This window comes from Zonotrichia leucophrys, chromosome 23, assembly GCF_028769735.1.
Source record: "Zonotrichia leucophrys gambelii isolate GWCS_2022_RI chromosome 23, RI_Zleu_2.0, whole genome shotgun sequence".
Classification (NCBI taxonomy): domain Eukaryota; kingdom Metazoa; phylum Chordata; class Aves; order Passeriformes; family Passerellidae; genus Zonotrichia; species Zonotrichia leucophrys.
In genome coordinates, this window is record NC_088192.1 from 190,601 (window position 1) to 217,335 (window position 26,735).

General features: G+C 64.4%; 1 protein-coding gene across 3 annotated transcripts in view; it reads left to right on the forward strand.

Annotated features, from left to right (window-relative positions):
- The first annotated feature begins 3,073 nt into the window (after positions 1 to 3,073).
- AHDC1 (AT-hook DNA binding motif containing 1) overlaps positions 3,074 to 26,735 on the forward strand; it is a 50,561-nt gene continuing 26,899 nt past the window's right edge. The window contains exons 1-2 of one of the 3 annotated variants that reach the window (XM_064731337.1): positions 3,074 to 3,199; positions 3,693 to 3,813. Coding sequence is in view for 1 of the 3 variants with exons in the window: in XM_064731336.1 (XP_064587406.1) it covers positions 3,678 to 3,813 (136 nt within the window). In the remaining 2 variants the exon portion in view is untranslated. Of the gene's footprint in view, positions 3,200 to 3,282; positions 3,368 to 3,642; positions 3,814 to 26,735 lie in introns of those variants that run through there. The other 2 variants (XM_064731339.1, XM_064731336.1) reach the window with 2 other exon arrangements.

Here is a 26,735-nt window from a genome sequence, read left to right on the forward strand (position 1 = left end):
AACAGATAATTGGGAAGAGCTGTGCACTGACAACAGCAGCATCTGTGACAGCAGTCTGTGGATTTGGGATGGAGGTTTTCTGGGCGTGGGAATGGTCGGGTGACAGAGCAAACACGGGAGATGGGGAGGGGCACAGTGGAGCCTTGCTCTGCTGGCCTCAGGGCTGCTCGGAAATGGTTTTATTGGGAGAAACTGGGAAAGGTTTTGCTGCTGCTCCAGGGCTGCCTGGTGCTGGAATTCAGGCACGAATTGGGCTTTTCTGCTGCAGTTACCTTCATGGAGACAAAACCTGGCTGGCCACAACTCTCACAGACCTTGGAAGGTCAGGACCCCCCACCCAGACCCCATCAGGGTCTCTGGACAGTGCTCCCCACAAGGGCATTGCCTGTATCCCAGCACAGCATCAAACCCTTCCCCTGTCTCCTTGCTCTCCATCCCCTGCCGCAGCTCTCCCCACAGCCCCCCAGAGCCTGCTGCCCCTGCTCCCAGCCCGGGCTGGTGCCTTTGGGGGTGACCCGGCCAGGCTCAGCCTCGGGGCCAGACCCGGGCAGCTCGGCCCGGCCCGGCCCGGCTCGGGGGCGGCTCGGGGGCGGTGCGGGGAGCGGGCCGGGCCGGGCCGGCGGCGGCAGAGCAGCCGCTAGATGGTAGCGTTAGCCCACGCCAACGCTGCTGACACAGCACTGGCGGGGAGCGCGCCCGCTGACCCGGGCGGCCCCGGGGACCCGCCCGCGCCGCCCCCGCCCGGCTGAAGGGAAATCCCGGCAGGGCTGGGCCCCGCGGAGCGTGACACGGGTGGCGCGGGCACCGCTCACCCGCCCGGTGCCCGCTGCCGCGGCTGGAGCCGCCTGTGCCCACGGGGACGAGTGGGGGACCCCGCTGCCAACCCCACCTCCGCCCCAAACCCAGACCCCAAACACCCCCAAACCACACAGGGCACGAGCAGGGTTCAAACCAGGCCTGGGCACGAGCAGGGTGACCCACCCAGCCCAGTGTGGGGTGCTGGGCACCCACGGGAGCCTGGCAGGGCCGGGTGGGGGGGTTCCTCCCACTGCAAAGCCCCCCACTCAACTCCTCATCCTCCTCCAGCCCTGCCCGGGGCTCCATGCCAGACTGGTATATATATTTTATGATAACTATAGAGATGCACTTCAAACCTGACAAAGGACTTTGACAGTTTTAAGCATCTCTTTGATTAATACATGACCTTTTAATGCTTTGGATTAAATTAATAAATCTTTTACATTCTAACCCATTCTGCTTGCAATGTCATGGGTTTTGCACGACCTCTCTCTCTTCCCTGCCCTGTCCCTCTGTCCCTCTCCCCCCGTCCCTGCACAGGTACAGTAATCCACAGCCTTGCAATATTTATGGGGCACAGAGCCCTGCAAAGCCAGAAGGGAGGGGATACTCCTCGGTGGTTTTTTTTTTTTTTTTTTTTTGAACCATCCCTAAAAATAGCAAGAAAATTCAAAGCTGACATTCAGGGCGAGGGGACGAGGAAGCCTGCAAAGTTGCTCACTCAGCCACCAGCAATTGCAGCGATCCTGTCTGCGTGTGCAGATTCCTCTGCTGACCGGGCTGGAGCCCAGGCCTGCACTCTGCTCGGCTCCCAGGAGCAGTGCAGCCTGCTCCCCATGCCTGCCCTGGTGTGCAGAGCCCAGCCAGCCCCAAACCCGGCCCCGCTGATCCTGCTGGGGTGCACCGAGGGGATGCAGCTGCACCTTTCCAGTTGCAGTAGGTCCCAGCTGGAGGACAGCTCTCAAGCTCACCAGTTCATCCCAGTTTAGCAGTGAAGCTGGGGTGAGCAGTGTGTCTGGAGCTCAGATTCCCTCCTCGCTGCCTGTTGATCCGAAAACACCCGTGAAACCCCAGCGTGCCCCACAAAGGGCTGCTGTAAAGCCAGGTGCTGTGTCTCTCCCTGCACCCATGTGTTATTCCATCGATGACTCACGTGTTATTAGCAGCCAAGCAATATTCCCAATTCCCTGGAGTTAACCCTTCACTCGTCACTCACAAAACCACGATGTCATAACAAACATCACTGGTATTATCTGCTTTAATTGTATTGTATCTACCCAGCTCCGGGAACATTAACAGCGACGGGACTTGGTGCTGGGGAGATGCTCCGTGGAGCTGTGGGGAGGGAGGTTATGGGGTGCTCAGGAAGTTGGGAGGCAGATCCCCGCTCTGCCACCCCTGTCCTGAGGGGCCTTGCTCACCACCCTTCCACCTGGCATTCCCTTATCACACGGCCAAGAGGGAACACAAAAAAACTGGAGGAACAGAGTGCTGGCAAACAACAGGGATATTGCTAGGACTCAGAGAGATCTTTTGATTAAAAAAAAAGATAAATAAAAAAGAGTTAAAAGTTGGGGAGGCGGGGGAAAAGGAAAAACGGATGCGGTTGGCTCAATGGGCACACTGGGCTCCGTGGGCATACTGGGCACACTGGGCACACTGGGCTGCATGTGCACACTGGGCTCCACGGGCACACTGAGCTCCGTGGGCACACTCAGTTCCATGGGCACACTGGGCTGCATGGGCACACTGGGCACACTGAGCTCCATGAGCACCCTGGGCACCCTGGGCACACTCAGCTCCGTGGGGTGCACGAGGGCGCAGGGGTGCTGCCCTGCAGGCAGCCACGATCCCGTGCACCCCAGTTTGTGGGGAGGGGGCTGCAGAGAGCCCTGTGTGTGTGCCCAAACCCTGCCTCCCCGAGGAGGGGGCGCGCAGTGCGGGCGCACCCCGGGAGAGGGCAGCAATGCCCCGCGCATCCCGGCGGGACCGCGGCGAGCGGGGGCGGCCCGGGGGGGTTACCCTGCCCCGGGTGTCCCCCCCCCAAAGTGTCCCCTCTCTGCGAGGACCCCCCTCCCAGGGCGGCGCTCGGCGGCCGCGCGCCCGTCTGCGCCCCTCCCTGCGCGCCTCGCAGCGACTGGGAGGAGAAAAAGGGGGGGGGAAGGAAGGAGGGGAAAAAAAGAGGGGGGGGAAAGGAAGGACTACAAGGCCCGGCATGCCCCGGCGGTGCTGCACGGCTCCCCGGGGTGCCGGATGCTGGCCGTGCCGCTGACAGCGGAGCGGAGCGGAGCCGCGGTCCCCGCCGCGCACCGAGAGAGGAGCGAGGGGCTGGGCGCGCCTGGCCGCCGGCTCTGCTCCCCCCCTTTTATCCCAGCCCCCACAAAGCCGGGAGCGGCAGAAGGCAAGAGAGAGGGAGGAGGTGGTGGTGGAGGAGGAGGAGGAGGAGGAGGGAGGAGGAGGAGGAGGAGGAGGAGGAGGAAGGGGGGAGGCAGCGGCAAGCCAGGGCTCTGCTGCGCTGTGTCTTTCTTTGCTTTCCGCAGGCGGCGAGCGGCGGAGGCGCAGAGGGGAGGTCGGTTCCCCTCCGCCTCCCGCTCCGCTGCCTTTTGTGTGTGTGTGAGAGGCGAAGGGGGGGGGAGAAAAAAAGAGGAGGAAAAAAAGGGGGAAAAAAAAGGTGAAAAAAAGGGGGAGAAAAAAAAAAAGGAAAAAAAGGGGGAAAAAATAAGCTAAGCGGTAGAGGGGAGAGAAAATCCCGGAAAAAATAAAATAGAGGGGTGGAGGGGGGGAGAGGGAAGGAGGAAAGAGCAGGCAGGGGACGGAGGAGGGGGCGGGCTGGCAGGAGCGGAGTTGCCTGGGGAGAATGTGAGCAGGAGGCGCTGGAAATGCTCTCGTTGAAGGTGGCGAGCGGTGCCGAGGGCTCCGGGACCCCCGCGGCCGGTCAGGACGCAGCCCCGGCGGGCGGCAGGAGCCTCCCCAAGCGGGCGGGCTCCGAGGGGCGCGGAGCGCAGGAGCCGGCGGGTGAGTACCGGGGACCCCCGCCTTTGTGTGGGGCTGGGAGGTGGGGAGGACGCTCGGGACACCCCCTTTGGGCAGAGCGGGGGGGGGAGGAGGCGGCGTGTCGCGTGCATGTGTCCCCCCCCGCGCCGTCCCCTCCGCCGAAGTTGCGCGGCGAGTTGGTGCCAAATTGCCGGAGTTTAATGGCACTTGTGGTGGGGAGGGGCGCGCGGGCGCGGGGGGCCCGGGGCGAGCCCCCCATGGCGCGGGGGCTGCCGCGGCCGCGGGTTCGGCTGCTCCCCCCGGACACCCCCGGCCGTGCCCCCCCGGGTGCGAGCGGTGAGTGACAGCTGTCAGAGCCGGCTCCGGCCGCTAGAAGGCAGAGCCTGTCAGCCGCGCGGGGGGCTCGGGGGGCTCCCCGGAGCGCGGGGGCACCCCCGGGGTGCAGCCTCGCAGCGCCGTGCCCGGGCGGGCCGGCCCGGGGGAGCGGGGCTGCCCTCGGGGGCGCTCCCGGGAGGCTGCGGGGCCCGGGGCGTGCGGGAGGCTCCCCCAGCCCCGCCGGTGAAGTTGCGTGGTCCGCGGCGCGGGGCTCGGCGAGCGGTTGTTACTCCCGTGCCTGTCATCCCCCTCTGATTTGTTTTTATCGATCAGCTGATTTCCCCCCCCCCCCGCCCCCCCGCGCGGCCCCTCGGTGCTGGCGACAGGGACCACGGGGGACCGCGGTGGCTTCGGCGGGGGCCGGAGTCACCCCGCAGGGTCGCGCTGACGCCAGACCCTCCGCGCTTGGCGTCCCCAAGGCCGGCGCAGGTGGAGACACCTGAGTCCCCGCTTGTTTATGTGCTGGGGGGACGACGTGGCCGTGCCCACGACCAGGTGGCCTCGTGCGTGCAGCGCGCCCGGCCGCGGCTGCCGGGAGAGCCCCCCAAAAGCGGCGGGGTGAGCTCATTGTGTGCCACAGCGCGCGGTGGAGTCACTCCAGATTTATCCTGGCGTGACAGAGAGCAGAAGCGAACCCCCGGGGCGCCGGGCACGGATCCTGCCCCGCTCTCCTTCCCACCCTGCTCTGCCGGCGTGCTCTGGGTCGGGGGCGCGTGGTCCAAACCGGGGCCCCGTGGTCTGAATCGAGGCCCCCCTCCCAAGCCTCTCCCCCTTTGCTCGCCCCCCCAGGTGTCCCCTTACACTGGCTTCTCCTGCTGGGCTGTGGAATTTGCAGGGGAGGGTGGTGGTGGTGGTGGGGAGCGGGGGGTGGAAGAGGAGGGCGGAGGGGGGGGCTGGAGAAGGGATGGCGCGGCGCCAAATTCCGCTCTGCCATGTCTCTGTAACCTGAATAGGCCAACTCCATCCCCGGTGCGAGTCCCCCGGGGCTCTGCCGCGCTCCGATGCAGTCAGGCGGGAGGTGGCTCTCGCTCGGCTCCCGGCGCGTCCCCCCGGCAGCCCCGGCCCGCTTCCCTCCCGGAGCGGCCGGGCAGGAGGCGGAGGTGCTTTGGGGGAGCGGGGTTGGCACCGTGGCGGCCGCGGGGTAGCCAAGGACATCCCCGAGCGGGGCGGCCGGCAGAGGAGAAGCCATGGAAGCCCATGGAAGGTTACGGGAAGCCTGGGGGGGCTGGCGCTGCCCTGGCCTCCTTAGAGGAGGCAGCAGAGACCCGGGGCAGGCTATTTCTGCTGAGATCCCGAGGAAAGCTCTGGGAGAATTGTGGGCTTCTATAAATAGTGTGTGTCAGCCGAGTGGAAACAGGGCCTTGAAATGCTCCTGCTATTCTCCCGAGTGCTTGGAACCAGCTCTTGGTAAACAGGGCAGCGGTGGGGAGGGCTGTTTCCTTCTTCCGGGCTCGGTAACAGGAGCGGGAGGGATGTGGGGGGGATTTTTGCCTGGTGATATGGCAGCGTTCCCCCCTGGGGCCGGCCGGCTGGATGCCGGGCTGTGGCCGGGCGGCCCGGATGCGGGATGGCCCCTGAATGCGTCGCAGATGTGTGTCCTCCCCCACCGCCGTCCCCTCCCCGCCCCACTGCCCGCCAAACTTCGGGGCCGGGATGCGCCGTGCGCTCCGGCCGCGCTCCCGGGGGAGCCGGGGGTGCTGGGGGAGCTTTTGGGGATGAGAGGGCTCAGCCGGCCGGGAGATGCTCGGCACAGCCCCTCCTCTGCCGGCACTGGGGTGCACGGGGTCACAGCCTGGTTCCTTCTCTCCCATCCGTGTCCATCCGTCCGTCCGTCCGTCCGTCCCGGCTGGAGTCGTTCCCGCTCTGCCTCGGGGCGCATGCTGAGCCGAGCCTTGGCCCCGTGCTGGAGGGCAGGGATTTGATCCCATGGGCCTTCCCAGGCATGTCGGGACACCCGGGGTGCTGGGGACCTTGTTCCTCAGGGGGCTCTGCATGCAGTGGGGACACGGGGACGTGTTCCCAGGGTGTTTGCTTGGCTCTGGGGCACATCCTGGCAGGCACAGTGCTGTGGTGAGCATTCAGCTTCCCACGAGGACCTGGCATCGTGCTCATTTGTCACCACCCCTCGCACCCACACCCCAATATTCACCTTGTGCTGCAGACACTGGCTCAAAAGCTGCCTTGTTATTATTTTCCTTAAAAATAACACAAAAGGGAAATAACTGGGCTGTGCTTAGCTCCCCACTGGGAGTTTTTAGGGTGATGTACAGTGGGCTGAGCAGTGGGAGGGATCCAGCGCACTTCTGGTGGGATTTGGTGCTGGATTCGGAGTTCACCAGGGTGTCACAGGGCTGGGGGGCCCAGCCCATCCCCGTGTGCTGCCTGCCCGGTGCTCAGCGCTGGCACAGCCGAGCGCCTTCATGGCGTGGGTGGGAAGGGGCGAGCGCCAGTCCGGTGGGGTTTTTTTCCCTTCTCCATCTTTCTTTCTTTTTTTTTTTTTTTTTCCTCCTTTTTTCTTTCTTTTTTTTTCCCTCCCTCTCTGTGGGTTGAGCGTTGGGGCGACAGACAGGGAAAGTCTGAGCAATGGTCTCCGTGCTGGTGCTGTCTTCAATCACCGCGTCCCAGAATCCCTCGCTCTGGGCCTTCTAGGCACAAGGGCTTACAGCGAAAATCGGCAGCTGCAGCTGCGAGTGAAAGCACAAGAGCCCGGCTGGGTCTTTGGCATCGGCAGGAGAGCAAAAAAAAGCTGGGGGAGGCGAGGAGGGAAGGGAAAAGGCGGGGGGAAATGTGCCCTGTGGTTTTTTTCCAGGCTTGCCACCGAGGGTTGTGTTTCAGAGCATCGGTTCCCGGGCGCGGGAAGAGGCGGGAGGACGGGGGGTGCGGAGCGATGCCTCCGGGGAGCTCATTAAAATCTGTCGGCTCCCCCCTTTCGCCGGCCGAGAGAGGCTGCATGCGGAGGGAAGGAGGGAGGGACGTGCTGGAAGGAACACGCCGGCAGAGCGGCTGCCCGGTGGGGACAGTTGCCGGCCCGGGCAGGAACGCTGCCCCGGGGGCTCACCTGTCGGAGCACGTCGGCCGCGGCTGCCAGCGAGGCCGGGACAGGGCTGGCGTGTGCCGGGGACTCCCTCGGCCGGGAGCGGGCTCGGGGGCCTTGGGCTGCCCTGGTGCTGCCAGGTGATGCCCGGTGCCGCAGGTGATGGTGTTTGGGGCGATGCCGGGGGCCAGGGGAGTGCGAGTGGGAGCTGTCAGCACGTGCATGGGCAGCTTCGGGGGTGCTGGCTGTGCGGGCAGGGCTTGGTGTGCAGGTGGGGCGTGTGGACAGGGTTTGGTGTGCAGGGAAACACTGCCTGTGCAGGCAGCGTTTGGTGTGCAGGCAGGGCTTGGTGTGCAGGGAGGGTGTGTGAACAGGGTTTGGTGTGCAGGGAGACACTGGCTGTGCAGGCAGGGTTTGGTGTGCAGGCAGGGCTTGGTGTGCAGGCAAACACTGGCGTGCCGGAAGGGCTTGGTGTGCAGGTGGAGCTTGGTGGGCTGGCAGGGTTTGATGTGCAGGTAATTTGGTGTACAAGGCAGGGATTGGTGTGCATGGGCAGAGTTTAGTTTGCACGCAGGTTTTGGTACAGAGAAAGGTATTGATGTGCACAGGGAGGGTTTGGTGTGCAGGCAAAGATTGATGTGCAGGGATGAGGCTGGCTTGGAGATCCTGGGTGCTAAGGTGGGTCTGGGCAGGTGTTTGTAGGAGACCACCCTGGCAAAAATATCTCCTTCTCCTCCCCAGTGAAGGGGACTGAGAGTGTTGGGCGTCCCCCTTCCCATTCCAAATCCCATGACATGCTGGAGGGAGAGCATTGGTGCAGCCTGGCCTGGCACAGTGCGGGGAGACAGAGGAGAGGCAGAATGTGGTATTGATCCTCTCAGAGGGAGAGGGAAGCAGTTCTGGCATCCTCCAGCTCCAATCCTCTGCCCTTCCCACCGCTAAACCAGCTTCAGGCAGAGGGAGCACCATGCTGTGCCGTGCCATGCCATCCCATGCCATGCCATGCCATGCCATGCCATGCCATCCCATCCCATCCCATCCCATCCCATCCCATCCCATCCCATCCCATCCCATCCCATCCCATCTCTCAGCTGCCGCCTCCAGGGCCTCAAGCCCCACGCACACTCTCCCTTCTTCTCTCTTCTTCCCTCTTCCCTCTTCCCTCTTCGCCTCCTGCTGACTTCAGCGCATCGGCTTGGGCTCAGCGCCTGAACATTCCTTGCAAAACCTGGGCCTAAAATATCTGGAGGAGGATGGAGCGCCTTGGGCGAGGGAGATGAGCTCCTCAGCTGCAGGAAAGAGGGAGGCTGCTGGGCTGGAGGCAGCAGGGACGCTCTGCTCCCTGCCAGCTGCCAGCCCCGCTGGCCCCCCGGGAAAACGCCAGGAATAAATCTTGCCTGGTGAAGTCGGCAGCTTGGTTTGATTTGGTTTGGTTTGGTTTGGTTTGGTTTGGTTTGGTTTGGTTTGGTTTGGCCTGAATGTGCCCAGCAGAAGCAGGGGCACGAGCACCCTGTGGAGCGCCAGATGAGTGGCACAGGGAGTGAGGATGGCATTGGGAGAGGGGTGACAGAAGGGCAGGGTGGCATGGAGTGTGGTGACAACAAAACAGGGGGACAGGGAGTGTAGGGTCACAGGGGAACAGGGTGGCAGGGTGACAGTGGATCAGGGTGGCAGGGAACAGGATGAAGGGGGAGCAGGAGAACAGGGTGCCATGGGAGAGGGATGGCAGAGAACAGGGCGACAGGGAGCTAGGATGGCAGTGGAGCAGGGTGACAGAGGAGCAAGGAGGCAGTGAAACGGGATGGAAGGGTGACAAGAGAGCAGGGTGGCAGGAGAGTGAGCTGGGTTGGGGTGGCTGAGGAGGGACAATAACTGCTGGGAGGGAGGTGCTAGGCGGGAGCTGTGTGAGAACCAGTTTGCGAGGTCCAGATTGGCAGCAGATCCTGAACCAGGAGGAGCTGAGCATCCATACGGCCCCTGCCGAGATCAGACGCGACGACAGCGACTCGGTTTGGGGGAAGAAATTGGAGGCGGGGGAAGCTTTTTTGCTGAAATGAAATTTGAACCCCAAAGTGGGAGGGAAGTGGAGGTGGGGGGCACGGCTCTCTCCACATGGTTATTACTGCTGTTTTCCACCCAGCTGAAAGGAGAATGTAGCTTAATATGGACCCGCAGGGAGGAGAAGCACTCGGGAGCGGGGATTTGGCAGGAGGGAGCTGGGAAACAGCGAGAGGAACGTAGAGGTGAGAGTGGCCAGGGCTTTGCCCGGGGAGGAGAGGACGGAGCCGGGCTGGAACAAGGCGCTATTGTTCTTGGCGAGCAGGGGGCCAGCCGCGGCCCCCCCAGACCCGCAGAGCTGGCGCGGATGTGGGGAAGGTTTTTGGGACCGGTTTTTCCCGGCGGATTGCTGGCTGGGAGTGAGAAGAGCTCACTGTGCTGGGGTGCACCAAAGGGAGCTCACGAAACGCCCAGAGAGGCAAGGGGAGACTGGCGTTTGGTGGGGAGGTGATGGCAGGTGAGAGGACAGGGGTGAGCAGGGGGAATTTCGGATCAGTGAGCGGGAGTGGGGGTGGTGGGGCAGAGCTTGGTGGCCGGAGGACGATGTGGGAATGGGGCAAAACCCAGCGTTCCTCATTCTGCCAGCACAGCAGAATGTGCTGATCCTTGATGTGTGTGTGGGGCGGGAGAGGTCAAAACGGAGAGTCTGGGGACCTTGCTGGCCTGGGGACCTCTGTCACCCCATGATTCACGTCCTGCCATGATCCCCTCTTGGCTGCTGGCACCTCTGCAGGGGTCCCCATCAAGCTCTGCTATCCCTCGTGTCCCCTTGGTCCCTTGCCCCAGCACCTGACATCGCCTCCCTCGGCACTTCACTGCTGCTGTGGATGTCACGTGCCACGTTGCCAGAGCCACCAGCTGTCCCCCGGGCCATGACAGTGCTTGGGGACACCCGAGGGTGCCAGTGAGCAGGAATGTGGGGAACCAGCGGGGCTCATGGGGCTGGAGGAAGAGGAGGAGGAGGAGAATGGAGGGATGTGCAGTCCCATGGGCTCTGGGAGCTGTGGCCAGGGAGGGGGCAACAAGGCAGATGCCAGGCTCAGGGCAAAGCTGAGCTTAGCCCAGCCTTTCCTGGGCTGCCGTGCCTTGGCCCTCCCAGCACAGCTGGAAGAGAAAGACCCCCCTGCAGCACATCCCTGGCATTTGCTCCCCATCCCCCAGTTCCCACCTCTCTGATGCTTCCAACACAGCGATGCCCTAAAGGCAGCAGAAGCACCTTTGCAAGTGCACACTAAATATTTGAACACGCTTGGGTGGCTCTGGCACCACTGCTGCTCTCACCCTTCCCCATCCTCTTCCCCGGCCTCTCTGGACTCCCCAAATTTAGTGGGTACCCCTCCTTTCCTTTGGTGGGTGCTCCTCCTTTCTTCCAGAGAGGGGTGTGACATTTGCTCAGCAGCTCTTGCCCAGCGTTATTTGCTCCAGCCGAGGCAGTGCCTGGCATGGCCGTGTCCCCCCGGGTGTGTGTCACCCCGGGTGTGTGTCACCCCGGGTGTGTGTCACCGCGTGTCCCCCCTCCCTCCCTCCCCAGCCCACCCGCTGCCAGCCCCGCTGCACGTGGTGGGACCGCGGCATCCGCGCGACGCCCGCCTCCCCATCCTTCATCCCTCCTCTTCCTCCAGCCCCAGCACCCTGCAGCCGGGCTGGGCGCCCAGCGGGGCGGGAAGGCGGGGAGCAGCGTTCCCCTCCCCTCCCCGGCATTCCTTGGGAGTGAAACACAAGAGCTGGCAGGGCACTCCTGCTTTCTCTGGCCTCCGCTCCTCCGGTGCCTGAACAAAGCCCTCCTGCCTCTCCCAGGAACCTGGGGTTTGAAGCAGGAGAGAGGGCTGGTGCTGCCTGGCAATGCCCTCCTCAGGCATATTTTGGGTTCTGTGGTGGGTGGGGGACAGAGGTGGGCGCAGTCCCCACGGGGGCAGCTCTGGACAGGGTACCCCAGGGTACCCACGAGCGCTATGCCTGCCTCAAGAACTGTTGGCATCCTCCCCAACCTGGGTTTTGCGTCCCCACCATCTCACTGCCATCACATTGCCATGGAAACTGAGCCCTGAAGAGTACCAGTTCAATTCCAGTTTGCCCCCAGTTTGATCACAGTTTGGCCCCGGCTCTCTCATGACAACACGGGCTGGTGTATCCTTCATCCCATGATCCAGGATGATGCATCCCACAGGGAATGTGCGCTCCGTCCCCCTTCCCAATGTCCAACACCCCCCTCCTCAGCACACAAAGCCCCCCCACCCTCCCCACCACCCCCGGTGAAACAGGCCCCTGTCGGAGCGCAGTCCCCGACAGCGAAGGTTATTTTAATGGATGCATTACTTTAAACGAACCCTCCGCCATCTGTTCCACCCCCTAATTACGCATGCAAAAAAAAGCCCATCTCACAGCCAGCGCAGGAGAAAGTAAAGATATAAGTGATTTAAATGCATGTATCCGCAGCTCCGCCAGCAGCTGGGCTGGGCTGCGCTCCTCAGCTGCCTGGTGAGCCGGGCAACTTGGAGGCAAGAAGGCAGAAGGGAGGGTTCTCCTGGACCCAGCGCCTCGGGAGGGTGGGCGGTGGGTGCAGCAGGCCTGGAGCTCGGTGGCTGTATCCATCCGTCCCTCAGCCGTGCCTCCATCCCGCCGTGGCTCTCCCCATCACCCCTGAAGGTTAGCTCTGCCCGCCGGCTGCCAGCTCGGTGTGGCTGAGCCTTCAAAGCGGGGACACGCCACCGTCCCCGGGCTGCCGCGGTGCATGGCGGGGGCCAGGGGGGGACAGCCCCCAGCGTGGCCGGGCTCCTTGTCCTGACGCTGCCCGGGGCTGGCTGAGCGGGCAGGGCGTCCCACGGGGATGGGGACGGCTGTGGGTGACACTGGGGGACACTGGGTGCTTGTCCTCTGGCTGAGGACGGGAGATTTTCCCCCACGCTGCTTTTGCCAAGCAGCAGCTCTGTTTCTAATGAGCCATCCCAAGATCCAGGGAATCTTGAGCCCTGAGTGCTCCCAGAGGATGTTCGACCCTGGGAGTCTGTCCTTTGGGACAGCGGAAGGTGAGAGTGGGCTGGGGGGCTGAATGAGACCTGCTTGGAGAGGCAGAGCTCGTAGGTGATGGAAAACCCAATTTTTACATCAATCTCCTGGTTTGGGGAGTCCCAGCAGGGACAGGGAGGTGACAGCAGTTTAGAGGGCTGTGTCCATCCCCTGTCTAGGGGGGAACAGGGGGGAGCCCTGCATCCAGGGCTGCCCCACTCTGACTCAGTTTCCCCCATCCCCAGTACAAACCACCCACAGGGATGGGATGGGTGACTGGCATGGCTTTGGGTGACCCCACGGTGACAAGGCAGGACCACGACCACCAAGGCAGGGCCACCGCCTGGCGCCGGAGCCGGCGGCGGTGCTGGGTGCCCGTCGTCCCCCCCTCTCCCTCCGTCTCCTTCTCTCCGTGCCTGACTGCAGCAGATGCGCCAGCTCTGCAGGAAGAGGGAATTAAGTTGGGCTGGAGGAATTTTAAAGATTGCTGCAGGCCTGAGGGTCTTAGATCCCCCCGCGGAGATGGGCAGTCATGCAGAATTAATCCTATCGGCAGCCTGGCTCGGCTTCAGCCGGTGCAGAGCTCCGGGAGAGCGCGCGGGAGCGCGGGGGGCGATGCTGGGGGCGGCTCAGAGAGCCCCGGTGCCTCGGCGTCGATGGGAAATTAATAATGAAAAATTAAAAGCCCCAATTCAGCCTTTCACCCCCCTCCTTCCTTCTCCCCATCAGCCTGGAGGTGGGACTCGTAGGGGGGGAGGAGGTGGGTGGATTCTGCAAAGCTTAAGGAAAACCTGTTTGCCGTAGCCAACAGAGCCCGTGGTGGGAGAAAATGCTGGGGCCACATCCTCCTGGCAGTGCTCGCCCGTGTGCCACGGGGGGCTGGCACGGGGACACCCCTTGCTGCCATCACCCAGCTCCATCTGCAGCGAGGCCATGCAGGGGCAGGAGCAGGCTGGGGGGACAGCAGGCTGGGGCGGCTTGGGGGGGCAAGGAGGAGATTGAGGTGGCAAGAGGGAGGTCGTGACAGGAGCAGGCTGGAGTGGCAGTGGGAAGGTTGGAGTGGCAGGAGGCAGGTTGGGATGGCTCAGAGCAGGCTGGGGTGGCAGGAGGCAGGTTGGGGTGGCAGTGGGAAGGCTGAGGTGGCAGGAGGCAGGTTGGGGTGGCTCAGAGCAGGCTGGGGTGGCAGGAGGCAGGTTGGGGTGGCTCAGAGCAGGCTGGGGTGGCAGGAGGCAGGTTGGGGTGGCTCAGAGCAGGTTGCAGTGGCAGGAGGCAGGTTGGGGTGCTGTGCCAGCGCAGGGGACACAGGGACACACCAGACATCCCCACGTGCTGCCCCAGCCGCCCTCAATGTCCAAGGGGACGCCAGGGTGACATCTGGGCGCCCCGTGGCTCTGCCAGCCCCACAGGCAGCCTTGTCCCTGCCGTCCCTCCTGGCTGCAGGGGCTGCGGTGCCACCGTGCCAGTGGGCTCGGTGGCTGCGTGACGCCGGGCAGGGTGGCCCGCAAGGGCTCTGCAGCTGCTGCCGAGCCCTCTGCTCTCCAGTTTATAAATAATGCAGCACCCAGGCGTGTTGGCAGTGCCCGCGCCCGCCTGCAGCCCCGGCGTGGCGGCGGCGCTCTGGGATGAGCGGCGGGTGCTGTCACCGGGCAGGGTGACACCGAGCCGTGCCATCCCGCGGGGAGGGCGAGCCCTGCTGTGTCCCCACCGTGTCCCCCAGCCCCTCAGGCCCGGGGCCGTGGTGGGTGCCCGCGGTGACCCCACGCGCGGGGACGTCCCCGAGCCTCACGGCGGCGGCGCGGATGGCGGCGCGCAGCTTGCAGCGTTGCCATGGCGATGTGCTGGCGCTAACGAGCCCGAGTAAACATTAACGAGGGAGAGCCCCACGCGGGTGGGTGCGAGCGTGGGGACCCTGCGGGGCCGGGGACGCTCCGTGCCCGTGCGGGTGCCCCCGGAGATCCCCCCGGCGGTGCCCTCCGGGTGCTGTGTGAGGCTGTGGTTTCATGGTTACACTGGGGGCTCTGGGTGCTGGCGAGGCCCGTGGGGACAGGATGTCAGTCCCCTGCTCAGTCTGGGGACAGGATGTCAGTCCCCTGCTCAGTTTGGGGGCACCCCGAGTGGGAAGGTGCCCACCCTGAGGTTCCAGAGGTGCTGTGGTGCCGGGCGCTGCTGTCCCGCTCTGGCCACGGTCTCTGTCTCTGTGCAGGGCCCGTGGGTGCTGGCTTGGAGGGGGCTGAGTCCCCAGGGTGTCGCTCGGCGGAGCTCGGGGTGTCCCTGGCAGCAGCTGCCACCGCCGTCTCAGTTGTCACCGTGGCTCAGCGCCCCGCGTTCCTCCTCTCCCACGGCCGCCCCGCTTTGGGTGGGGGTCAGCGTGGGGGCAGCCCCCGCACCAGCACCCCCACCGTGCCCGAGGTCCCCTCCAACATTTAATGGTGCTGCAGCTCATTAAACCGAGGTGCAGGTGCCCCCGGTACCTTCATCCTCCCGGAGGGCTCTTAATGAGCGGCTGCTAACGAGCGCCCGCGCTCCCCGTGCAGAGCCTGATTGGCGGCAGGCACCGGGAGCCACGCGCGGGCTCCTTTCGGGGCCTTCCCGGGGTCCAGCGACCCCTCTGCCGCGCTGGAGACGTGCCCGGGGGTCCCCCGCCACCGAAACTGCAGCAGTGTCACACCAGTCACCGGTGCCACTGCAGCTTCTCCAGCTTCAGTGTGTGCACCGTGGGCACCGGGTGCCCTGTGCCTCAGTTTCCCCCTTCAGCCCCGCTCGGGGACGCAGGGCCCTGGGGACGGGCACCAGTGTTCACAGGCATGCAGAGCTGGGGGTTGAGGCTCCTCTTGGTCTTCCCAGCCCCACTGTTGTCCCCAGAGTCACAAAGCCACCCGGCCCCTGGCAGGGTGACCTGCTTGGGCCTGCCTGCATGGGGACTGCAGGGGTTTGGCAGAGGGGCCGTGAGGGTCCCGTGCACCCCAAAAATCCCAGTGGCACTGATGCTGGGCAGGGCACAGGGCAGTGGGTGCCCAGAGGAGGTCAGCTGGGGCATGCCTGGCTCAGAGGGGCTCTTACGCTCGTGCCCCTCTTTTGGGGGCTGTAGTGGGGAGACCCCATCCTGCAAAGAGCCATCGGCCCCCGCCAGGGCTGGGTCTGCCAGCTCCCCTCCGAAGGGAGCCCTAATGCTCGTGACACGGTGCCCAGCTCCATGGTGGCTAATTGCAGTGTCCCCAGCTGAGGATTACAGTCTAAAGCAGGAAAGGAGCAGCAGGAGCAGATGAGCTCCTGAGCAACAAAGCTCCTGTTCCCCTGCAAAACGTGCAAAACGACTTTTATTAGGGGTATAATTAAAAGCTGACAGGAGGCGAAAATCATGGGGATGGTCAGGGTGAGGGATGAAGCCACCTGAAGGTCCCTGTGTCCCCCCAGGTGTCCCACCCGCCAGCTTCCCCCTCTGACCACAGCCCTGCTGGCAGGGCAGGAGGAGCGAGGTGCTGGGCTGGCAGAGGAAATCCAAACTCAGCCCCTATGAAAGGGGCTTTGTGTGCCCGAGAAGGAGCAGCCCTCCTCCTTCTCCTCCTCCTTCTCCTCCTCCTCCTCCTCCTCCTCCTCTTCTGCTGGCCACTGCGGGGCCACTTTCCTGCCTGGGGGTGGCCTCAGTGTGGGTGCCAGAGGGAAAACAAGGCACAGAGCAGCACGGCAACCCTGTGGCCTCCTGCCCTGACCACACTCCTGAGATTTTCCCCTTTACTTGTACCCCTGGTTGCGGATGAGGCAGTCCTTAGGGTTGTGCTGGGGTCACCCATGGGTGCCCCAGATGGTGCCATCCCTGCAGAGTCCCTGGGATGGGCCCTCTGTACCAGGCCTGGCCAAGGCCCTTGCAGTAGAGAAGGAGCAGCAGGGACAGACAGACACAAGGACAGAGGGACATCTTCCCCTGTCCCCTTTGTGCCACCTGGATGGCCCCTTCCCAAAACCGCTGCCTGCCTCAGTTTCCCTTTCTCTTTCATGAGTGCTATGTCTGCCCTCCAGCAGGACAGAACCCCAGTTCACCCTGAGGGAGCTCAGCCCTCCTTGGTGACCCCAGCTGCCCCCAGATGTGGCTGATGTCCCCTGGGAAGGGAACACTTTGGGGCACCCAGTGCTTGGCACCTTTGTGGGTTTGCGCTCAGGAACATCACTGCAGTGCCAGTGTGGTCCCGTGGCAAGGCAGAGGGTGGCACAGGCAGGGACCCCAGCTGGGCACTGCCCACCTTGGCCTGGCCCAGCCCCAGCCCCAGCGGGCAGTGGAGGGCTTGTTCTCTGCCTGGACAGGAAGACGAATGAATTCCATTATGGGATCGCGATTTTATTCCACGTGTCAGGGAGCCTGAGATTAACTTGCTCACCGGGCTGTGACAGACCCAGACACCCGCGTGCACGCGCTCCAGCAAGGGGGCTCCGCACACAGCCGGGCACGGAGCTGCTGAGAGCCTGCCGTGCCCACCCGGGGCAAGCAGGGCTCTGCTCACCCACCCCGGTTCCAGCTGGAGCCCTCCAGCACCGGGGAGGCGGCAAAGAGAAAGGCCAGGGCTCTGGAACTGCCACTGTGCTGTCCCATGTCCTAAAGGTCCTTTGGCCACCCAGGGACTCGTGTCTGGCAGGCAGGCGAGGGCGAAGCACGATCCCAGCAGGGCTCTGGGAGGCCATGTGCTGCCAAAAAACATGCTGGGAGGAAGGGAGGAAGTGGGACATGAGGGCCTGGGGACCTTGACGAGAGCTGATGGCACTGGGGACTTGACAAGACCAATGGGCTGCTCTTAGCTCAGCTCAGCCAGGTGGCTGCCCACGTTGGGAGGGCATCGGGGCCGTGCAGTTGTGTTGGGGCTGTGCCGTGCTGTGCTGTGCCGTGCTGTGCCGTGCCGGGGCCGGCTGCTCTCCCCTCACCACCCCCCCTGCGCGGGCGCAGGCAGCTGGCTCTGTTTGCTGGAGGCTTTGCGCATTCCAGTTCGTGGGTCACTCGCCTTCGAAACCTCTCCGGGGACAGAGGCAGTTGGGAGCCGTAACAAACAACCCAAGGGCTCCAGTGACGCCCGCGCCCGGCGCTGCCTGCCAGCTCTGCGGTGGGGGGGCTTGGAGAGGGCCCCTGCTCCCCGGGGAGCTCTGGGGTGCTGCTGGAAGGTCCCAGTACAATAACCAGGACGTGCCGAGCAGGTTTCCGTGCAGGAGGCGGGAGTGATCCCTTTCTGGGGAGCAGGGAAGGGTGCAGGAGGAATGCTGTGGTCACTTGTGCATTGGGGACAGGGTACAGAGAGGGGCACTGGCAGGGGGTGCCATCCATGATCCATATGGGAAGGGGTGGTGGAGCTGGCCAGGCACGGTACAGGCAAGAGAACAACGTGGGCAGCAAGCATGAGGTGGCTCAGTGTCCCGGTGTCCTGGAATGTGGGTCGGAGCCATCCCGAAGAGTTCCTGGGTCCGGTGGGTGCTGGGGGAGTGGTGGGAGCGCAGCGCGGCTTGGGGAGGCTGGGCGGTGCAGGGAAGGTCAGCCTTGGCCAGATGCAGCCACTCCACCCTCCTCCAGTGCTTTGCACATTAATGCAAATGCACTGGCCTGAGTGGTTCATTAGCAGCATGTGGAATGGAATAATGCATCCGCATCCCATTAGCCTAATGAAAAAAAGGGAGCCGGCACCTGGAACAAAGCTGCCGACTCTTGGCTAGTGCTCTGGCTCGGCCATGCTGGGCCGTGGGGGCCTCCCCCTCCCTTCCCCTCCCTCCCTTCCCCTTCCCTCCCCTTCCCCTCCCTTCCCTGTGCCGCCCCAGCGCTCTGAGCATCCCTGCGCCCAGCGCTGCGGAAGGGACCCCGTCCCCAGGGTGTCACCACAGATCCCATTCCCAGGATGTCGCCGCGGCAGGGTGCAGCCCCTGGAGGATTCAGGGTGGTCCCAGCGTCACCCCTCAGCATCCCAGGGTGGGAGAGGGATCCGAGCCATAGTGCCACCGAGGCACCCGGGGTGTTGAGATGTCTCCGTGTCCCTGGGGCTGGAGTGCAGAGCCTTGGAGGATTCGGGGGCACCCCGGGGTGGGCAGAGCCGGTCGCAGCATCATCCATCTGCATCCGCGAGTGGGAGGGGGTCCAAGCTGGGAGTGCCGCAGTGGCGCTGGCGGGGTGTCGAGATGTCCCCATGTCCCTGGGGCCGGGAGCGCGGAGCCTGAAGGATTAGAGGAAACATTGCCAAACAAACCAGGCTGTGCCGGAACCAATTAGCCTCCAGCAGGCAGAGTTTCAGATGCTGTTATTTCTGCCTCTTCTCTTTTCTCTCCCTCCTTCTGTCTCCCCCTTTCCCCCTCCCCGGCCCTCCCCAGCCCCTCCTGCCCGCCCCCAGCATCCCTGCTCTCGCCATTCCTCTCCGTGTCGGAGCTTGTTTTGGGCACTGGCTCTGGAGTGAGTCATGCCGCGCGTAGGGGATTTTAAAAGCTTTCTGCTGTCGCTGGGAAGCCGGTTTGGGCTGCTCCGACACTGGGGGTGGAGCGCCATGCCTCGCAGACAACCCTCGTCTGGGGAACCCAAAAAAATCCCCCACCCCGATGCCCCGAACCCCTGGGATCCCAGGCCCCCCCCCCCCTCTTTGCGGGGTCGGCTCCGTCACCCCAGCCAGCGGTTGAGTCACAGGCGAAACTTTCGAGCCGTTGGAGCTTCCTCCGGCGGGCCCCTCTCCGAGGAAGTGGTCTGCCGGGGCGGCGGGCCCGCCGGGGCGGGTGCCCGGTCCCGGTGGGTGCAGCACGCAGGCGCGGGCGGCCGGCGCTGGAGCTCGAAGCGTGGGAGAGTTTTTTTTTCCACCCCCCCTTTCCCTCCCTCCTTCCCTCCGCAGCCGCCTCCGCCGGCCCTGCTGCCAAACCCGGGGTGGGGGCCCTCCGGCGCGACCCTCCCGCCGGTCCGCAGCTGGCCGCGGTCCCCCCCTTCATCCTCCTCCTCCTCCTCCTCCTTGCCTTGAGCTGTGCTGCTGAGGGACTGCAGCTCCCGTGGATCAGGAGGAGATTTAGGTCAAGCGCTCGACTGAGTCGAAACAGCCATCTGTGTGCGGAGGAAACCGGCCACCCAGAGCCCCCGGCGCGGCTGGCCCGGCTCCGCCGCGGGGTCCCGGCACCGCCGGCACCCCCGGACCCCGCGCCGGGCACACAGCCTGCCTTTGTCTCCGGCAAGGGAAAAAACCCACCCAAAGAATAAACAAATGGGGGAAAAAATCCCCCTTGCTGCCGATCCGTCACCCCCGGCTGTGCCGTGGGCATCGCCGCGGAGTCTGGCACGGAGCGGCCGCGGCAGCGCTCCAAGGTCGCCCTGACACGCGGTGGGAAGGTGTGTGCCGGCGGGAACCGGGCAGGGACGCGGAGCCAGGGCCCGGGCCGGGCCGGGGCAGGCAGGGCGGGCCGGGCAGCGGGAGGGAGGCCCTGGCCGCCTGCCCGGAGCCCGGACTCCTGGGTTCCTGCAGGAACAGGGTGGAGCGGGAGGAGGATGGGGAGCTGGTGTCATCCCGGCCGCGGCGGGGGGGAGCGGATCCCTGCCCGGGAAAGCCGGGGGGCTCCGCGTGAAGCTGCGGCCGCCGTGCCTCAGTTTCCCGGGATGGTGAAGTAGAGCAGCCCAGCGGTGGCAGCGCAGCGGGCACCCCGGCCAGGTGGGGACCCCCAGGTGCCCCTCGGCACCCCGCACCGTGACCGCGGCCCCTGCTGCTCTCCACCTGCCAGCTTAGTGTTGCCTCTCCATTTCCTTCCGGAGCCTTTTCTCGCCCGCCGGTGCCGGTGCCGCTGGGCGCAGGGAGAGGAAACGCGCCTGGGCCGTGGGAGGGCTGGCGCCGGATGGGCCTCCCGGCCCCGGGCGGTTTGGCACAGCCCGGCCAGCCCGGGTGCCGAGCCGTGCCGGGCGTGGGCCGGAGCCCGGCGGGCGCGGGGATGCGCCCCGGCCCCTCGTCCCGCCCGGCCCCCCGCGCTCTGCCCGCCGAGCCTGGTAAGGAGCTTTGTCCGGCCAGTTCGCACGGTAATCCCGCCTGGGCCGGGGGATTATGCGTGGGGAGAGCTGTGGGGGGCCCGGGGCGCCCAGCAGACGGGGTTTGGAGGTCAAGGTTTCCCTCGGTGCAGCGGGCTCTGGCCAGGAGGGTGACGGGAACAACCTTGAGCTCGAGCGGGTCACACAGGGACCACAACGTTTGCCCCCAGCCCCCGGGCAAAGCCGGCAGGAGCTCGGTGCCCCTGCAGGGCCCTGTGTCCAGCCAAGGCAGAGCTGGGGCCGGTGCTTCCCTCTGGGATGGTGTGGAGCATCCCTGCATCCCTCCAGCATCCTTCCTCCCAGTGTGGCAGCCGCAGGCATGTGCAGCTCTGCGAGGCAGGAGCTGCCAGGAGTGCGGGTCTATCCTGGGTCTGTTCCCAGGTCCCGTTCCGGGTCCCATCCCGGCTTCCCCGCAGCCCTGCGTCCCCGGGCGGGCTCGGAGGGGGCTGGTGGATGCTGGGAGCTCGGCGGTTCTTTATGGTCTCAGAGGGCTCCATTAATTCTTTAAATATCCAGCCTTTCCAGGTGGGTTTTGTTGAAAATTAATTTCCGGAGCTATTTTAATTTTGCTGTATTTAATTTGCTGTTTATTTTAATTAATTAACGTCGGGAAAATCTCTTCTCCCCAGCATCCTGCAGCCGTCTGGGGTGGCTGCACCCGGGAGGTGAGAGCAAGGGGGTGCCATGGGTGTGAGGGGCACTGGCAGGGAGGGTGCCCAGCCCCCACGGCGCCCACCTGGTTGCATCCCACCTGCCCCAGGTGACAGGGTTGGCATGGGGAGGCAGCGAGCTGGGTCTCTTCCGACCATCCCTGCTCCAGGGCTCATCACAGGGCGTGCTGCTGGCTCCATGGGACGTTTGTCCCATCTCCGGGTGGGAGATGTCTCAGGCAGTGCTCGCAACCTCCTTCCTCCTCCTCCTCCTCCTCCTCCCGGCGATGGCTGGGGGCCTGAGGGCGTGCACCCATGAGGATCCCGTGCCATCCCGTGCCCTGCCGTGCCGTGCCATGCCGTGCCCAGCAGGAGGGTCCTGGTTTAACAGCCAGCACGGAGCTCTTGCAGCCACACCCACAGGAGGGATGGATGCTCAGCCCAGCTCCCGCTCCCGGCCCCGCTCCCTCCCGGCGCTCCGTGCTCGGTGCTGGCCAGAGCCAGCCAGGGGGTCCCTGTGGGGCGGCGGGCAGGGGCTGGGGGAAGGGATGGAGCCGCCTTCCTCCGGATCAAGGCCTCTGGTCTCTCACATGTCTAGACGCTGCCACACACACCTAATGTGGTTCTTGGCAGGAGCCGCGGCTGCTCTCTTGAGGTTAATTGCTGCACACGGAGCTCTGCAGACAGATAACCCGGCTCCACGCTGCCCCGGAGCCCGCCTCACCCAGCCCTGCTCGGCTGCAGCCCCCGGGGATGGAGGAGCAGGGCAGTGATGCTGTGACACTGTGATGCTGTGGCGCTGTGATGCTGTGCGTGGTTCGGGGCGCAGCACTGACCAGTGAGGGGGCTCTCCCGGTTTTGGGGACAGGCGGGGGTGGAGGAGAGGTGCGGGCAGTGCTGAGCAGGGTGACATGGCCGCAGGGCTCTGGGGCAGGAGCAGGAGGAGGAGAGAAGGGCCCCAGCAGGCCGGGCTGCCGCCATCCTCTGCCGGCGCTGGGCGAGGCGGCTGGGCTGGACCTGATAAGGGCAGCGCGGCGGGGAGGGGGCCGCACAAAGGCTCGGCCTGGCTGAGCCTGCCTGGCGGATCCAGGCTCCGGAACGGGAGCTGGAGGGAGATGCAGCGGGGACCGGGGTGGGAAGAGCTGTTCCATCCTCCAGCCCCAACATCTGGTGGGAAGAGGGGATGGGAGGAGAGAATGCTGGGCAGGCTGCAGGGGTGAGCCCCAGGGCTTGGCCACATCCGGACTCCCTGGGATGGGCTGGATGAGGCCTTTCCCAGCAACTGCTCTTGCAAAGCACCTTCCTGGGAGCAAACGCTGCTGTAGTGATGTGCTTGGAGCCACTGGCACCCCAATCCTGGCCCCTGCTTGGTCCCATCCATAGGGACCAGTTTTCCTTTGGACAAATCTGTGCTTTGTCAGGCCTGGTGCCGGCTGCCAGGTGCCATCACCAAGGCAGGGTGGTGCAGACCAGGGCTGGGAAGTGGTACATTCCAAGGCTGGAATTACATCGGGTCCCTGGAGGGACCCCAAAGCACAACATCCCCTCACCTCCCACAGGGCTGGGGCTGGCCATGAGGTCTGGGCTCGGTCCTGTGTCCCAGGGCTGTGTGGGGGTGACCCCAGCCCTGGGACCAGCCCCACATGGGATCTGCGGGGAATCGGGTGAAGGTTTCAGTCCAAGCTGTGTTTTGGTTTGGGGTTTCGTCATGATTTCATGGCAGGGAATTTCCGTTCGTAACCAAAGACAAGAACAAAAAAAAGGAAAAAGCCGAAACCAAAGAAAAAAACCCCAACCCTGCCTTGAATTTTTGCCAACAAAATGGGATGTTTCCATTCTTGTTTTGGCTTTTGGCAGCCCCAAACTGCAGCCAGTGGAAGAAAATATCCATGTGGAAAGGCTGCCGGCCTCCTCCAGCAGTGCAGTGGCCGGGCTGGAGCTCCTGCCCCGCAGCCGTGCTGTGCTGGGGGGGACAAGGAGCACGGCCCCTGCAGAGCGTGTCACCGTGCTCCCCTCCCTGCGCTCTTTGGAGAGGACATTGCCATGAGAACGGGCTTGTTGTTTGTGGGGAGCATGGAGACAGAGCAGGCGAGCGTTTGCAAGGACACCGGTGGCACGCCGAGCTCGCGCTTCCCACTTGTCCTTGCAGCGGGTCGCTCTCTCCTCCCCAGCTGGCAGCACAGCCCTGCTCAGCTCCAGCGTGTGCTGTGCCACGCCAGCCTCCCTCGGGGCATTGCCTTCCCTCCTGGCATCGTCCCCAGCCTCTCCCCGCTTCACCTCTCAGGTTTTGGGGGACCCTCAGTGGGGCTGCGATGCTGGGGATGCTGGGGAAAGGAGGAGCAGCCACTGCAATGCTTAAATGAGGTTGGGTTTTTTTCCACACATCCCCCCTCCATCCATGCTAGGAAGAATTACAGTCGCCCAGGCATCTGTTCTGGCAGAGTCGAGCTAAAGAGCTTGTCCTGGGCTTGGCAAACCAGCCGGCGCAGCCGACAGCTTTTCCAAGGGCAGCCTTGGATGTGGAGCAGCAGGTTGACATTGCAGGGAGAGGAGCCTTGTGCTGCAGGCACCAGTGCTGTGCCCCTCAGCTCCTGACTGGATGGGATTTGGCAGGGACTTCTGCAGGCAAGATGCTGCAAACCCCCTTCCCAAAAAGCAGCATCCTCTAGTAGGTCTTTGTTTGGAGCCAGGAAGAGGGCAAATGGTGCCAGCACATCCCAGGGTCCTTGTCCTTGCACAGAGAGGACAGCAAGTGTCACCCTGCAAGGGACTACTGCCAAAAACAGCCCTGCTAAATTCTCCTTGAAGCTGGAGAGGCTCCTCTGTGCCCCCAGGCTGTGCAGCATCCCTGTCACTGCCACATCTCTGCATTGGCCACGCCGTGGTTGTCACCCCCAGCCCTCCAGAGCACGGTGGAAGGGTGCAGTGGTGGTACCAGGGGACGCCAGGAGCAGGGCTGCCCCCTGTGCCAGCAGCACCGTGCACGGGCCCTGTGCCGTCAGCAGCCAGGCAGGGGGAGGCGAGTTGGAGCGGCTTGGCAGGGAGGTGTGGGAGCCCTGCCGGAATGCTGGGCTCGGAGCTGGAGCGTGTCAGGCACAGATGGGATCGTTAGTGGTGGTAAAAATTATCCAGCCCCTCTTAAAAACCCAGGCGCAGCAACCTGACCCCGCAGCTCCAGGGGTGGCAGTTCCCACCGGAGCAGGGCTGGTGTTTGCTCCCCTGCCATCACCATCCATCCCTGGCATCTGCGACCTCAGCTGCCCGTCACACGCCACGCGTTCCCCTCTGCAGTGCCAGGGTGAGGGGTCTCTCTCTCCCCCCTGCCCCAACACCCGCTCCAGTGCCACCGCCGCCGGGCAAACCCCATCCCTGCGGGTGCTCCCACCCTTGGTGCCGTTTCCTATTTCTTTTTTAATGCACCCAGGTCTCCTGTTTGCTTTTTTAACTGCAGTAACCACAAGAGGGAAGTTTCAGAGCGGCTCGAGCCCGTCTCGGGAGGAAGGGAGAGGCAGCAGCGCTCTGTGCCCATCCGCAGCACCGTGCCCGGGGCTCCGCCGCCATGGTCCAGCGCCTGGTGGCTCTTGTGCTTTCCATCCCCCTCTTCCTGCCGCTCATCCCCAGCTCCTTTTCTCTTGGAAGTGAGGAATTTGAGGCTGGTCTGGCGTTGCCAAAGGGCCTCAGGCCCCCCCAGCGCCGATCGATCGCTCTGCGCGCTCCTGCTCCCTGTTTTTTCTGTTTGTTTGCAGCCGCTTGAGGGCTCTTGTGATGAATCCAGCCTGGACAGAATTCAACAACAGCTGAAACGCAGCCCGGGGTGGGGGTGGGAGTGAGAGGGCAGCGGGGCCGGCCCACACTGGAATGCGAAATGGGGCAGCGGGCAGTGCTGGGACGGAGGGATGGGATGGTGCCAGATCCCAGTCCAGGGGCGCAGAGGGACGGGGAGCGCCGCCCCAAACTGCGGGTGCTCCAGGGTGGCAGTGTGGGGACCTGCTGGGGTGAGCGTTTGGGGCATCTCCTTGCTGCCCTTGGCTGCTGCTGGGAGCTGGGCAGCAGGGGAAGGGCTGGCCCCACTGGCCGGGCTCAGGGGACAGGGGACAGGGTCCATGCCAGCTGCGCCGCCCTCCCCGCCGTGCCAGGTGCCGTCCATCCCTGAGCATCCACAGGGGCCTACCTGCCCTCACTGCAAAATGGCGGATTTCAATTAGAAAGGAAACATTCCCCAAAACCCCAGTGCAGGGAGGGGGTGAGCACCACCCTGTGCCCCCAGCCTGCTGCTGCCAGCTTTGCCAGGGGGCCATGGGGCAAAGCGGGGGGCACGGGCGCACGGGGGGCACAGGAGGGGTCTCAGGGGATGCTCCCCAGCCGGGGCAGTGCCTGTTGGCTGGCGTGGCTGCCTGGTGCTCGGTGCTGGGGCTGGCTCTGATGCTGCAGCTGTGGCTCCGGGAGGGAGCAGGACGCGGCTGCGCCGGCGTGCGAGGGTGCGCGCAGGCGGGAGGGATAATTAGTTCCTACTATAGCACTTCTCAGTCAAAGTGCTTTTTAAAAGCCTCCATTCATTAGTCTTCACGGCTCCCCCGAGGTGTCGTGTCCTGGTTCTCTTCCCCCCTCCAACTCCCCACCTTCCCTGGAGCAATTGGGGATCCTGAGCTGGGGAAGGGGAGGATGATGTTACTCTTGAGGCTGGGTCCTTGTAAAGCCCTCAAATGGAGTGGCAGTAGTGGGACAGTCCCAGTGTCCCTGTCCCAGTGGGGCTGCTGGGGTGCCATGGCCACATCAGCGTTGTTGGGGAGTTTCCATGGAGGCTGAGTTGTGCCATGTTTGGAGCACCAGGGAAGGGAGTGGGAGGGCAGGGAAGGGCTGTGGGTCCGGTGGGTGCCAATGGCAACTCGCCACCCTCACCAGCACACCAGGGAGCAGCGTGGTGGCTCCAGGTCCCCAATTACCCAGTGCCTGCCGGGCTCCCAGGGGTCACCTGGGAGGACGGAGGGTGCTGGAAGATGCCAGGGGGTGCCGATGTGGCTCAGCCCCCAGACCTGGGCATCATGTGGGTGCGGGCATGGGGGGTACCCAGGCGTGTGCCCCGGTGAGAGGCAGGGCGCAGAGGCAGGCAGGCTGGCAGTGGGCCTCCACTGCAAACCCTAACCTTATTTTCCCAGGTCCGACGCCAGTTTCCATGGAAACAGCCGGGAGCAGAAACGGGAACCAGAATCCAGAAATGTGAAGCTTTGAGCTCCAGTTCGCCTTCCTGGATTCCTGCTCCCCGTGACCCCAGCTGGGTGCTGGCACCCACACTGCTCCCCCTGTGTGCAGGGGGCAGGGCTGCCCTGCCTGGGCACCCCCTGGGCTTGGGGTGCTCCTCTGTCCCTGCACGCTGCAGCACCCTGGGCATGGTGTGTGGGCATGGGCACGGTGTGCCAGCAGGGATGTGGGGGTACTGTGGGAACAGGACACTGGAGGCAGGGAGGGACACTGCAGGCAGGGACACTGCAGGCTGGGGCCATTGGTGCCTGGGGACATTACAGGCTGGGGACATTACAGGCTGGGGACATTGCTGGCTGGGGACATTGCTGGTTGGGGACATTGCTGGCTGGGGACACTGCTGGCAGCCCCACAGTCAAACAGCACCTGCACACATCTGTGTGTCAAGGTGCTGCACAGGGCTGGGTGGGATGTAGGTGCCCGTGTGCTCTTGCAGGCACATCTGCTGTATAGGTGTAATGGGGTGTAGGCACAGTATGGATCAGTATGTGGTCTCTCTGTTACTGGTTAGCACTGGGAAGACCCCAGTCCCAGGCTGTTTACCTGCCCTGGT